The 15,090-nt window shown below is 39.4% G+C and overlaps 1 protein-coding gene across 1 annotated transcript in view; it reads right to left on the bottom strand.

Moving 5' to 3' along the window:
• Nucleotides 1-7,435: 7,435 nt before the first annotated feature.
• The window catches only part of WNK4 (WNK lysine deficient protein kinase 4), a 44,224-nt gene continuing 36,569 nt past the window's right edge, over nucleotides 7,436-15,090 (bottom strand). The window contains exons 15-20 of the mRNA XM_026687659.2: nucleotides 14,391-14,893; nucleotides 13,772-13,868; nucleotides 11,260-11,578; nucleotides 10,969-11,171; nucleotides 10,110-10,207; nucleotides 7,436-8,285 (exon numbers count right to left, since the gene is read on the bottom strand). Of these exons, the coding sequence (XP_026543444.2) occupies nucleotides 8,283-8,285; nucleotides 10,110-10,207; nucleotides 10,969-11,171; nucleotides 11,260-11,578; nucleotides 13,772-13,868; nucleotides 14,391-14,893 (1,223 nt within the window). The 3' untranslated portion in view covers nucleotides 7,436-8,282. The remainder of the gene's footprint in view (nucleotides 8,286-10,109; nucleotides 10,208-10,968; nucleotides 11,172-11,259; nucleotides 11,579-13,771; nucleotides 13,869-14,390; nucleotides 14,894-15,090) is intronic.

Raw genomic sequence — 15,090 nt, 5'->3', positions numbered from 1 at the left:
AGGGATATTTCATTTTCATGGTGCTTTGGGGGAAATTAGACCTTCAAAGCTGTTTTATGAAGTAACATGACCCCTATTATCCTACCTTTGCATTGTATTCTGTATGTTCCTCCGCTCCCATTCAGTTAGAACAAACACAAAATGCCTCAATAAGGTTACCAATGTTTCCTCCACAATGCAAAGGACCGCTAACCATGTCAAATTCTAAATTCTTTGCAAAGACCAAATATATTTATAAACATGACAGGAAGCAAAATTGTAATAAGAATCTTGCTCAAAGGATTGATTTTTAAATCTTTTAAATATTCTTACTTGGAATTGTAGGTTCTGAATATAATACCTTTGAAGACTATTGACCTAAAACATGTGTAACAATTACATTTGAACAGTTCATCTCTTTTTCAGCAGCTACTGTGTTACATTTATCTTTAATGAATGTATTTAATCTTCAAACCTTTCCAAATTGAAATTAGTAGTAGAAAGGAAATATTTTATTAGCCGTCTTGAAACTCTCACCACCCATCTTGAGTAATCTGTTCAGAAGTATGAGAGGTAGTATGGAATAGATACAAACCCAGGTTGTGCCCAGAAAAACTTCTGTGGATATCAGCACAAAAAATATTTTATTGAAGAAATAATAGGCAAATGATTAATTTACTGCAAGATATTGAAGTTTTGTCAATTCTAAAATAAAACCAAAAGTAGAACTGATGGCAGAAGGATATAATTGTCAGTGATTCTCTTATTTACAATTATTAGAAAACTAGACAAAATTATGATTTTAAACACTAATACTTAGTTTGAAATAGAATTATGTAGAACAAATATGAAATATGATTACTAAAATGCATAAACATTTATTGAAATTTGAAACAGAAGAACAAGTAAGAGAATGCATGATAAAGGTGCACCAGAGGTGAGGTAGGCCCTACTCCTGACCTTTCAGAAAGATAACCCTGGCCTTGCTTGGGGTGCACAGAGCTGCATGCAGCCTTAGGGCTGGCTAGCACCCTGAAAGCCTTCCCCACGTTTTAATTAATTTTTAACATAGAATTTTATTCATGATTGCCTCTTTTACATTTTATATACTGTTTTATGTTTTGATATTTTATTTGTGCACTGCCCAGAGTGACTCTATGAGGGAGATAAGCATTTTCAAAGGTTTTGGGTATAATAACCAGGTGGAAGCTATTCACAGCTTTCCAATCCCTTTCCGAATCATGCCCATACTGGACCCAATCATCTATGATAAGAGGTTTTTAAACCAAAATCTGAATTTATTTATTTTTTTATACCGAATCATGCTAATTTAATCCCTGCCCTAATGTTAACAGCAGTTTGCAATCTCTTTGATTTAATCATCTAATAATTATATTTGTCACTTCATTGGATTCTTCTAATTCCTTATAATTTAAGTTAAAAATACTAACCTTTGGAAACTATTTACAACTAGTCATTGTAAAGAATGTCTTTTCATTGAAGTATTTTTGTGCTTTGATAATTCTATTAAAATGCTTCATCCTACAGACAATTGCTCAGAATGCTTTTTGAAAGTTACAAGCGTTTACTGAATCCCACATTATACATATATTTGATGTTACTTTAAATAAGTAAGGCAATTAACTTTCCAGAAAGTTGTAATGTTAGATTAACTGGTCTATACCTTCTTGTCCTCTTTCCATTCCACAAAGATAAGACATCTTTTTTAAAAAAAAGATAAATGCTTGATTAGTGTCTTCTAACAGAGAGATTACACTTGGGATTACAGTATATTAGGTTTGAAAACAGACTAAAATTAGCTTCTGTAATTATCCAACTGCCCATCTATTAACTTAATTTCTGCTTTTAATGGGCTTAATGTTAAATTAATGAAATTTCTTTAAGGAGCCTAAAAAATATGTTTGCGTCCATTATTATTGCTTTACATTCTTTTTGTTATTTAATTACCAAAAAAATAATAATAATAGACATTCCTTTATTTACAAACTTCAGAGTGACAAACATTTACTAATACAAACAAACCTGTCAGTGACTCCAGCCTAAAAGATTCTACGGGTAGAAAGTGTTAGTTTATGCATGCTGTGAGCCTCCCATAAAGAAGGTGGCATAAAGAAGGTGGCAGTATCCCACACCCCTTGGCTAGGAGCATGTTTGGGAGGCTCCACTGACTGAGTGGAGCAGAGACTGGCATGAAAAGACCTGAAACAGGATCCAAACACCCTAGGAGGGTAGAGAATTGCTAAGGCACTAAAAAGTTGTCTCCACTTGAATGCTGACACAGAAGGGGGTTCTATCAGAGAAGAACAACTGACCCATGCACATGCTTGGAGAAGTCTAATGGTAGGGAAATGGGGTGGCATGAAAATGGGCATTGGAGCTGGGAGTCTCCCACTGCTGGAAAGCTCCCACCAAATTTGCTCCTGGTTATCCCTGTGGAGAATGAAATGGGCTGCCTACCGTTGTTTATATGATCAAGACTAAACAGTGTACCTCACCCTTTCACTTGTGGGTTGTACTGGTTACCTTGCTGGCAACTCTTTCCCAGTGAGGGTCCCAGTGGCCTGTGGGATGACTGGCCTGCTCTTGCCCCAGTGGCTGAAATCTGAGCAAATAAGTAAGCAGTGAGAGAAAGCTGAGATGCTCACTGATGCTTAAAGGGCATTAAGGGGTTAATTTGCAATCAATCAGGTGAAGAACTTTAACAACATTTTTTAAATACTTCGATAGACTTATAAAAAAGGCACTTAGTAATAGCCTCTTGGAACACAACCTGTTCATAAGTAGGGGATTGTAACCTTTTCTATAATAGTTGCCATGATATTGTACATTAAGGGGTTCTTGGCTATTTGGACATAAAGGTACTTTGCTTACCCTTAGACTATTTAGAATTTAGCAAGAGCATATATGAGTCACAATTCTATAAATGTGGAACAAAAAACAGATGTCTCTTAAAATGTAAGCCTTTTCAGTTCAGATTTGAAGATCGATCCTCAAGGAAGGCTAATAAGGTCAATCAAGGCATGACTAATACATAATTTCTATTGAAAAACTCCAGGGAATGACTACAATGTATAAATAAGATAATACTAATGTCACACAGAATTAGTACGAGTACACTAATATTTTTCAGATATTAGAAATACATAGTCACATGTAATTTTTAACAGCTTTGCAAATCTTTTTATGCACATATTAAAATACTTCAGAACATCAAAAGTAACTATTTAGTGAAGGTCAGAATATCTGAAAGCCGTTTTTCAAAGCAAAAGTGACTTCAGGAAGTGGGATTTTAGGGCAGGTATGGCAAACGAAAGATGGCTTTGTGAAAGCAGAGCCAAAGACCCATGGCAAAGATCTTTGCCAAAGGAATTGATGAGTAAGTTGATTCCTTGGAATCTCTGGATAAAGAGGTTGCCTGTGTGTGCTCCAGATGGCTGCTTCCCACTACACCAGGGGTCTCCAACCTTGGCAACATTGAGACCTGTGGACTTCAACTCCCAGAATTCCTCAGCCAGCTTTGCTGGCTGAGGAATTCTGGGAGTTGAAGTCCACAAGTCTCAATGTTGCCAAGGTTGGAGACCCCTGCACTAGACTACAGGGCAGTCGTTTTCTATGGATTTGAGTGCTGGGATATGATGAGATTATCCATCTTTCTCAACAACTCTGGTGGGACTTTTTAAAAGAAATGATGTTTGCAAGCCATACTTTGAGAAATTGCTCATTAACTATTTCTAAGCTATTAGAGACCTTCACAATGACAAGTTTGAATATGACAGATGAGTTTACCTTTAATCCTAAAATAAAATTTTAATTGTAAGCTTAAGAATTCAAAGAATCTGAAATAAACAGCAAAAGATAAATAGGATTTTGATCCTAGAGAGTTATAAATGGATTAAGGATCCAGATATAAAGAGATTTTGGAGTTACTTATAAAGTACAAATAGCTTCTCATGGGAAATAGCTTCTGTTATGGTTTTTATATGACATGGATAAATAATTTTATGATTTCAAAAATTGGCCATTATAGGGAACTAAAAATTTTATCTAGAAAACCTATATAGAGGCTTGAAAGTTGCTTTATGTTATAACAATGACACTGAAGGAGAATTTTGGAGAATTGAATCAGAAAATAGTCTGCTTCTATGGAGAGACTACAGATGTCCTTGACTTAAAACCACAAATGAGCCCCAAAATTTTGCTAAGACAGTTAAGCCATTTTTACCCCATTTGGGGACTTTTCTTGCCACAGTTGTTAAGTGAATCAATGTACTTATTTAATCAGTATCATAGTTGTTAAATGAATCTGCCTTCCCACTGTCTTTGTCAAAAGGTTGCAAAAGGTGATCACATGACCTTGGGACACTGCAATAATCACAAATATGAATCAGTTGCAAAGTGTCTGAATTTTGATCATGTGACCATAGGAATGCCACAGTGTGAAAAAATGAGAAAAATGTAATATGTCACTTTTTTCACTGCCATTTTAACATCAAAAGGCATTAAACATCATTAAAAGGATTGTGAGTCAAGGACTGCCTGGATATTCAAAAGATATTATTGAACAAATATCGGATATAGAACAAATGTTATTTGACAAAATAAGAGATGGTATCAAAATTGGATATATAACTGACAGGGGAATGATTTAGAACAGTGGTCGCCTTTTGGGCGCCAGGGACTGGTTCTGTGGAAAGAGGTTTTTCCAAGGACCAGAGAGGGCATGGTTTCACACATTGCCTGCATCCCACACATGCACAGATGGGCTTCGCTCATTTGCATGGCCCGGTTTTCGGTGCACCACAGACTGGTGCTTGTCCACAGCCCAAGGGTTTGGGGACCCCTGATTTAGAGAACAGTTTTACTGATTCTGCAAAAGAAATTGGTTAAAGTTTGAAATTTAAAAGGGAAATACAGATGATAAATCAAGAGAGTGACCTAGATAATTTTTCCATACTAGATTTTCAAAAGGTGTGATGGAACTATCTATAAAGGGGAGGTACAGTGATGGATTGCAGAAAAGTAGCAGATTCCTTCGAAGGAGGGAATGCATTTGAAGAAAGGGCGCAAGACGAAATATCCATCACAGAGCTGGATTGTGAAAAGCAGAAATGATTTAGGATAGCCAGTCTCTAGAATCTCCCAAGGTATATCCATCAGTTTAGGGTAGCATAGGTTTAGTCTGGCAAAAATCTGCCTATACAGTGTAGGCAAATGCAAGAATTGAACTTTGGCTGTTTTGTTTTGCTTTGTGTTGGGGCTAGGGTTGATGAAGCTTGAAGATTGTGTGTGATGGGACAAAGAAGAAATGAAGAGAAATCAAATCCTACACTATTTGAACAAACTAAAGATGAAGCCTGATAGAATTAAAAAGGACGATAAAGATAGAGCTTAATTGAAACAGCTAAAATAAGATATGTTGTTACTTCTAGCTATCCTTTATGGACTTTCTGCTGAAACTGGGACTGAAAAGATAATGCTTTATGGAATAGGTAACAGATGGGATATCACATAAAGTGATAAATGTTTGTAACTTTAGAGAGGCTGAAGAGTTACTAAATTTTATACTTGTGATGATTTGATGTCACTTCTTTATATTTATATTTTGTTTTTTCTTCATTTTTCTTTGCATTTGCACTTTTTACTCATTTTCTCTGTTCTCTTTTCTTTACATTTAGTTAGACTTTACTATTACAATCAATATTCTTAATAAAAATTATATAAGGATGACTTCAGAAAGTAGAAAAACAAACTTGGCATTTAGTATTTAGATGAGCCCGTACCACATTCAAATGGCAAAAAAAATAAAAAATCCAAAAATTCTTATTGTACAGATCCCTACCCCTGAATTTTTCTATTAAGCAGAATTCTTGCAGGCTTTGGCAGTTCATTTCCAGACCATAAACTTTTTGATGTGCTACTTTGACAACTCTATTGTTGCTCTTATTGTTTCTTATATATTTGGAGTAAGTGAATCATTAAACTAGCAACTGATTAGAAGCCAGACAAGGCATTTATCAAATGCATATTTCTTTAAAGCTCAAAGAAAGGACATTTCTCTTTAGTAGAAAATGTGTCCTATGTTATTTGTAATTCAGATTTCAGCAGCAGGATTTCCCCCTCTTATTAGAAGAGATTCTAGAATATTCTCAGATCTAGAGTGATCAAGTGCTTAGGGCAATTACAACTTATCCTTCCAATACTACTTCTCAGAGTGTATTTATATGAACTAAAGAAGCAGAATTGAGCCCAATAGTATTCTATCACTTTTTTTCTTCAAAAGTGGAATAGAGGAATAAACCATTTTCAGAGTTAGAAAAATTACATACCTGGCCTGAGTAGTCCCCTCCCCCAAATTCAGATACACCAGAATTCTTGGAGACTAAATGACTCAAATAGTTGAAATGTGTGACAGTTCCTACTTGTTGCTTTCATCCATTGTAAATTTCCATTTGTCTTTGTTGTTTCTGTTAGATTCTCTCCTCTGGTTATAGAGTTTTGATCATGAGAGCGTTCCTCTTTGGTATATCCCAGCTATTTTTTTATAGTTTTTATAAATACATTTCTTTTACTGTGGAATGTGCCTTTTGCACCAAAGAGATTTACTATTAAAACAATTTTACTGGAGATGGGAATAGCAAGAAAAAGTAGAATACAATGCTTTTTCAGATTGTGTCAGAATTGGGTAGAGATGTGTTTTATGATTCTTTCTCTTTTACTGGCCCATTTTATTCCCTTGGAAGTTCTACTGATGACAATGGAGGTGAATTAATCTATACCAGGCGTGGCCGCTTGCATCACATGCAAGTCATGCCAATCCCAACTCTATGAAGGGGAAAACTGTTGCGATACATCACGTGACAGTAATGTGACGCCACGAGTTTGACACCGGTAATCTATACTTACTTTACTATTACCATAAATTTGCTGCTTTTGTGCACATTTATTTGTTTATAATACCAAGGATATGGAAGACTAGATTCTGTGGCTAGAAGTCTTCAAATAACAATCTTTTTTCCTCTTTGCCAACAAGCACTGTAGCACTAATACTGGTATGCAGAACACTGGAAGTCAAGAAAGGGCTTAATAGGTGGAATCACCTCTCAATGCAGGATGCAGCATTCCTTGCTCTGTGAGAGGGGATTTCAAAACACCTCTGGATCCTGCCCTCCAGAGCACTAGCTTCCTAATAAAGCTTTTATTGTGCTAGTGCCTGCTTTATTAACATAAATACTTGTGGGGAGGTAGGAGTCAATGCCATTATTTCCTACTTGCAACACTTGTTTTTTCAATCTAAAAAGATTATGGAAGAAAAAAGAATAGCTTTCCCAAAAGCTCTTGGTCTGAACACAATCTTAATGGGGAGATCAGATTATAATAGTATTGTACAGGGAAGACAGGAAAAAAAGGGGTCAAAGAATCTAGACTATTTTTGTTTGAAGTATGTTTGTTTATTTTCATTAAGTTCACATTTTTTAATTATTTTCGGCCAGGTTGGTGCTGTCTTACTACAATATCAGCTTTCCTTTCAAAGCATGTCTTTATATACTGTATTATGGTAGATGTACAAAATCTTATGTACAAAGTTACTCCAAAGTGCAGACACCCTTGTAAGAAAAGTTGATCCTTAATCAAGGCAAAAATGTCCAAAAGTGCAGAGGGACTGCCACTGCTTTTAAGGCTAAACTTGCAGCTGAATTAATGAGGAGAGGACCTAATTCCTGTAAGACTAAGGCATACTTATCTCCCATAAAACAGCTGCTTAAAGATTCAGAGAAGCCTCCTGTGGCTTTGGAAATTAGGAGAGCTATTAAGATCTACTCTAGGTCTTGATCTCCTCTTATCAAGGCACATAGATCAATAAAGCTTGAAGCATAAGGATTCCACTCCAGAACATGAAAAATCCCATAGGCACCTTTTACTTCTATTTTAGTTGCATTCCTTTATAAGAGAGAAGCAATAGAAAAGCATGCACATCCTGGCATTTTCATGATAAATCCTCTCAAATCGCAGGGGCTTGGCATCCCTTTGCATATCCAAAGCTTATAAAGAGAAACTCAGTAGCACCGAAGTGTTTTCATCCTTAGTTGTTTGGTACATATACGATTCTCAGGAGCATCAATTCTGCTCCTTTTATCAAAATATATTTGCCATACTGAATAATAGTGACTGCCCTTATAAACTGAGCAAAAAGCATATGTTGCAGAAGGCCCTTTCATTCCATCCTTTTGAGGGTGGGCATCAGGTTGAGGTAGAATCCACAGATGTATCATCTAATGGTTTGGTTACTGAAAAAAAACACAAAAGTAATTTGTAAAAACAATGAATTTTAAGTAGCAGGCATTTGATGTCTACTGCTCGTTGATGACATGGACTTACTAAATGTCCTAAGCCACAAAAATGCATCATTTTCTAGGGGTTGATCATTTTTATTGAAATGATACTGTACTTCAACTCATAACATCCCTTGCTATCGGTATTGTTCGTTAGGGCTGAACTAATGGAAGTTTTAATTCTGGAGTGTCACAAGTGGTACATTCCTGGATTCACGTGATATTTGAATCTTATTACTATGGTTTAATAGATTTGATTTATGGTTAGCACAATATATGTGTGGTTTATTTCATTTATTTATCAAATTTATACAACTGCCCATCTCACTGATGTGACTCTGGGCACTGTATAATAAAACTAACAAAACAATTTTTAAATAACAATTAAAAACAACTAACCTAAAAACAACTTTTAAATAACCATTAAAACAATGAACGTATAATGCATCAAAACCCACATACATTACTTCATGGGCTCCCTGTTATTGTGGGATCCCCAAACCCACTTTTAAAGATATTTCTTAAATACCGATAGAGTTGAAGCTAATCTTGCCTTGAGGGAACGATATGCCAAAGAGCAGGTGGTACGGTAGAAAAGGCTTGTCTTCTGGGTGCCATCTTTAGCAGATGAGACCCATAACATGCTTTTCCTGTCAGACCTAGATGGATGGCTAGATGTAACCCAGAAGAGGTGTTACATATTATTTATTTACATGTGTCTAAGCAACTTAGTATATTCAATCCAGACAGTCTAAGGAATATTTATATAATGGCATGATTTCTCTAGTCAGAATTTGAAAAGCTGAGAATTTCAGCTTCTATTCCACTCCTATCCTATGCTATGCATACCTAGAAATTTGGAGAAAATATTTCAAGTGTTATTAATGAACACAATTATTATAATCTTTCTATTGAAACATTGAACATGGACTTAGGTTGCCATATTTTGATAACTATAGCAAAATAATAAAGACACACACTTACACCTGTGTTTTTATTTCTGAAACTTTTGAAAACTAGTGTGCTGCATTCAAATTCTGTTGCTTGACTCTTATGGGGTCCTGATCTATATTATATATTATGATTCTGCACAGTAAATCAGTTGATTTGGCATTTTTGTCCACCTATCAAGTCCTTTCCAAGGACCTACGATAGGCAGATGTTTGTTTGATAGTATTAAAAGTATCATTGTAAGATATCATCTGTTTCAAGTAAAGCTGCTTTTTTGCAATTGATCACAAATTAGAAAAAGTAATAAAAAATAAAGCAGTACTCTGGGATTATATTTGTAGCAAATTAATGAGCTTAGGAAACTTTTCTGGTTTGGCTAATTCATGCCTAGAATAATTACATTTGGGAGGAATGACAAAGTGGATTTTGCAGTGGTGGAGAGGGGTTAAACTAGTCTGCCTGAAGAAAATAAGGTTCTGCTGTGTTGGACTATAAGCTTGCACTATCTGCATATGTGACATTATGTGGCATATGTGGCATGTCCCAAAGGGTTAGGGCTTGGGGCCCAAGGTTGTGGTGCTACTTTTGCCATGTAGATGAAAACATCTGGATACCATGGGTGGGGAAAGATTGATCTAATTTCTTCAAACAAGAAAAAGGCAAGTTGGGTTGCACAAGACTTGCCTGCCCAACAGAGGCTACTTAACCTCTGGCCCAGAGCAAACATTCTAGAAACATTCTAGTGCTTCTCAAACTTGGCAATTTTGAGATGTGTGGATTTTAACTCCCAGAATTCCCAGCCAACTGCTGATCTAGTCCATTCCTTACCAGACATCCAATATCACTAGCAAACTTCACCCCTTTACTTTGTCGCTGTTCCTGGGAGGCAAGGTTGCTGCCACTCACAGAATTTCTCCTCATGATCCCTGGATAGGTAATAATCACATTAATGCAAAGACAACTGTAACGAAAATCAATATATAGTACTAATATAGATGGGAAGCTAACATCATTACACAATATCATACACAATTACAATATGCATGTTATTTGCATTGGGATGGGGAGGGGTATTTAAACAAAATCTCACCCATCCATCCATCCATCCTACCAAAATCTTAATCAAGACCGTTAGTTTCTTCTAATATTAGAAACAAGGAAATAGTTATTTTAATTACTGTTATGGGATGAGTGGGGTGGTTAAAGTCTCCTCCCCTCTGAGGGATTTTATGTAACTGGAAACAGGTAAGTGAACAAATGGCTGTACAATTTGTACGTGAAGGCTTTATCCCTAAAAAGATGGTACTTGGTCAATATTAAAGTGTTTTCATTGAGATCAGGCCTTTAGTCTTGTTATTTCATTGAAATAAATTTCCATAAATAGATAGGCATTTATTTAAATGTTTTCAGCTCACAGATATCCAGGAAATGCCTAGAGATTGTTAACAAAACAGCAGTGCGGAATAGTTTCCCACAAAACATTGAGATGGTGTATATAGAATCAGGGTGGGTCATACGGTATAAATTCTATATTCCTTTATCCGCAAAGTGCATTTTCCAAAGTGTCACAAGGCACTTTCTCACTTAAGTAGGCTTACTGAAATTTGCCTTACAACTCCTGTAGATTAGTCAATTAAGTCTGCAGCATGCTTGCATGCACTTAGCACAGAGGTAAGAAAGGGCTTACCTTGAGGCTGTGTTGCGTCTGGGCGCTGTAGGCTGCTGCGCCTCAGGGGATTGAAGCTGCCCTTAGAGAGGCGGCGTTGGCGACTGGAGAGCATGGTGGCAGGTGATACAATTCCAGCAGGTGGCACCTTGCCAAGGCGGGTATAAAGCTCTACTATTTCTTGTTTCTGCTGGGCCTGGAGCTTTTCTACTTCAGAGAGATGCCTGAGAGAAGGACAAAATGAAAGGGGATATTACTGAATGGAGTAGGGGGGGAAATTATTTACTGCCAAGTAGTACCAGGACTACTCACTTCTGGCGCAAGGCTTGTAGTTCATCCCAGACGTCATCATCTTCTGTGCTGTCTGAATCATCACTGCTGGGGTAGGAAGGGCTGTGCATATAATTCATCCAAACATTGTTGCTATGAGTAGATTCGCCATCACCCTCTCCCTCTGCCACGGGAGTGGTACCCTCCTCGGCTTCCTGCACAGGTGTTTCACCAGGAGAGTCACTATCAGATTCGGAAGTACTCGAGATGTCAGGTCCATCGCCTTTGGGGGGGGATTCTGATGGGATACTCTGTGTGGGTGTCACCTGGAAACGGCCCAGGATTTGTGGCTTGGGCTCTCCTGGTAAAGAAAAATGAAATATGAGGAAGAGCTGTGGGCAAATCTTCCTATAGAGCAACATTTTTCGAAGTTGGCAACTTTAAAACGTGTGAACATAAATACTCCTAGAATTCCCCTCTAGATGTTACAATTACCAGCTACTGCTCAAAGGATATTGTGAAGCGACTCACAGTATGTCTTCTTACATGAAGTATCAAAAAGAACAAGTTATCCATGGTAAGACTTTGTTATGGTCATAGACCAGGGGTGGGCAAACTTTTTGGCTCGGGGGCCGCATTGACTTTTAAAATTTGACAGACAGGCCGGGTCAGCACAAGATTTTTTGGGAATCGCCCCCAACCTTCCCCCTCTTCTCCTCCTTCCCCTCCCCTTGGAGGCCCCTGAGTCAGGAGTTGCTACCACCGGCGCAGCTCCGCGCGGCTCCAGTCCCGCTGCCTCGGGAAGGAAAGGCAAAAAGGAAGAGCCGCGGCGGTGCTTTGCAATGGGAGCAGCGGCACCAGAGGCTCAGGCTCAGCGGCTCCTGGTTTTGCCTTTTCCTTCCCAAGGCAACGCGGGACTGGAGCCGCACGGAGCTGCGCCGGCGGTAGCAACTCCTGACAGCCCCAGCCGGACACCTGAACGGAGCCCGGGCGAAACTGCCTGTTGCTGCTGCTGGAGCACCGCCGGGTCGCCTCCTCCAAGCAGCCCCCCGCCCGCCGGGCTTCCCCTCTGCCGCGCGGCTCGGGGCCAGGTGCGAGCGCCCGCGAGTTAAAAGGAAGCTGAAAGTTGCTGGGAAGTTGCTCGGGTGCTGGGAGCAGGCTTTTAAAGTGCTGCCCGAGCAGGACCGCCGAGCTGGGAAACGGGCACCAAGGCAGGGCAAGGCTCCACCAGCAGCAGCCTAGCTTTAGGTGGCTCCAAGCAGCCCGCCCGCCTGCCGGGTGGAACCCTTCCCGCTCCTCGGCGGGAAGACGCTCCAGCCTGCAAGCTTTGCCTTTGCAAAGTTTAAGCCTAGAAGCCCCAGAAAAAAAAGGGGGATCGGCGGGGACTCACCTTCGGAGAGGTCGCACTCGAAGGTGATTTCGAACTCCCAGCCGAGGCCTTTGCAAATTTCTTTTCTTTCCTACCCCTAGATTGCTCCGCACTGTTTTGCAGCTTTGGGGGCCATGCGGCACAGGGCAATACGCCACGCCCAGCGATTTTTTTTCAGGGGCGGGCCGAATTGGACAGACCAATGGCAGTGATTTTTTTTCAGGGGCGGGCCGCATTGGACAGACCAACGGGCCGTATGTGGCCCGCGGGCCGTAGTTTGCCCACCCCTGTCATAGACCATAGTTCCATGAAATCTATGGGTCCAACAAGTAACAGAGCCAAGCAAAGGAAATACAGCTGGTACTTTTGCCTCCCATTTTATTTGGTTGATGCCCTGGTTGTGGCTCATTTTGAAAGCTGGTTAAAGGCCATGACTTATACAGTGCTTATATACCTCATTCCATAAGAGCAGTAAACCTTCACTGTAAAGCAAGACAGCCAAAGTTTCAATGAGAGGGATACATTTGGAGCTCAGTTTGGGTGTCAAATAAAATCAAACCAAAAGCAAAAGGGCTAGCTCAGGAGCCCTTCTCTCTTTTCTTTTTGCCATGCCTGGGAGAGTAGTAAAGCAGGGAAGTATAGATTTAGAACTTTTCCACCATTCCTCAAGTCTGCTGAGTACAGCAGCAGCCTTGCACCACCTGCAGCAACACAAAAACTAGCCATTGAGTCAAGTGATGGTGGAAAAGAAAGGCACCAAAGAAGACTTCTCAGGAACTGGAAGGGACAATCTTGCAACCTGCCATAACCAATATTTACCAGTCAGACTACCCATTAAAGTCTTTTAACCACATCAACAAAATGGATGAAGTCAAGCATGTGAAATGATTTTGCACAGTTTGCAACTGTTGGATGGTACTATCTTAGGAAGGGAACACAGTTTTATATCAGTACAGCTAATTTTAGCCTAACTCATAGTATAGGGAGTGGGGTGTCAAAATTTGCAATGTAGCATTGTGATGCAAAACTTGCTCCTTTTGAACAATGTATGCATCACCACATCTGGCACTGTGCTGATTTTGAGCTATCCACTAGGGATGCTGCTCTGAGTCATGGCTTTGCACCATAGCTACTTGTAGAGGGCTTCAAATTTCCTTCTCCAATTCTTCTGAAACCCTTCTTTACCTTCACTGAGGGTTGTGTGTTCAGCAGAAGAACCATTGGAGATAGAGAGATCTGATATAGTTAATTGTGATCCAGACCAGGAAGAAACAGGAGCTACCTGTGGAGAAAGGGAAACAAATCAATAGAGAATTTCCTTTTTTTGGTCCATTCACCATGCAGTGGAACTCCAGTTTGTTTCTTCAATAGATGGCTGTGTTATCCATTGAAAATTCATTAAATCAAAGGATTAACCTGGGATTCAGGCAGCGCTAAAATAATGTACATCTCATCTCACCCTAATATGGAAAAACTGTTACAATCAAGAACTCTCTATCAATATTTAACTGAAGTTCCTATGGAGCTGAGGTAAAGCTTCCAAGGAATGTTCCTCTATTATAATTAAAATAAATCCCCATGCCGATTGTTAAAATTGCTAGCTTTTGATGTCTAAATATAATAAAAGCAATCACTATTTCCTAAAATGAACTAATTTCCATGTAGCAATGTCCCCATTTATGTTCACCCATCATAATTAAGTAATACATTTTAACAGTACCTTAGAACTGAGGCACGCGGTTACAAGAGAGCCTCTTGTTTTCCCCATCTATAGTCATATAAGATACTGATTCAAAAGACTTACTGGACTGTTCTCAGAATTCCCAGCAATTGAGGTGACTGGAGTTGGGTTATAGCTTGGAGACACCACTGGCCCCAACATCCCATTGGCTAAGTGGGCTGGTTTCGGGGAAGACACCAGCTCAGGATAGATAAAACGTACAGTAGTGGGGCTGGGTGGACACAGAACTGGTGGCTGTGGGACTGGTGAGGTATAGAGAGGCCCTGTCTGGGCAGTCCTTACAGATACTGCTGGAAGAAATGACTGGGCCATACTCATCATAGCCAGAGAGAAAACATCGGCGAGAGAGAACAAAGGGGAAGTAGAGGTAGGCCACATAGGGATAGGTGGTGCAGGCACAGCAGTGCCAATGGATGGGGCATTGGAAGAGGTAAGGGGCAATGTGGGGAGAACAGAATTTGGTGGAGAAATTGGTTGAGGGATGGGGACAAGGTAAGAGGGTGTTGTAGGAGTCCCTGGATACATATGGTAGGTTGGCCAGGTCTGTCCAGGTATATTGGTGATGCCTGTAAGGAAAAAGGCAAGTTGGCAGGTCAGTTGGTCCTAGAAGCAAAGCAAAGGAAATCAGTTGCATCTCACTCATTATGTAGCATTGCAGAAAGCCTTCCCCATGTTTGCAGAGCAGGTGGGTCCAATTCATTTTGTTCTTTCCAATCACCAATCAGCTTTATTTTCTAATTAATATTAAGTAGATCATTTGCCC

Source organism: Notechis scutatus, chromosome Z (assembly GCF_049901735.1).
Source record: "Notechis scutatus isolate UNSWTSFEM ecotype Mainland chromosome Z, rNotScu1.2, whole genome shotgun sequence".
NCBI classification, from domain to species: Eukaryota; Metazoa; Chordata; class Lepidosauria; order Squamata; family Elapidae; genus Notechis; species Notechis scutatus.
The sequence above is the reverse complement of the archived record's forward strand: the minus strand, read 5'-3'. Positions and strand labels throughout refer to the sequence as shown.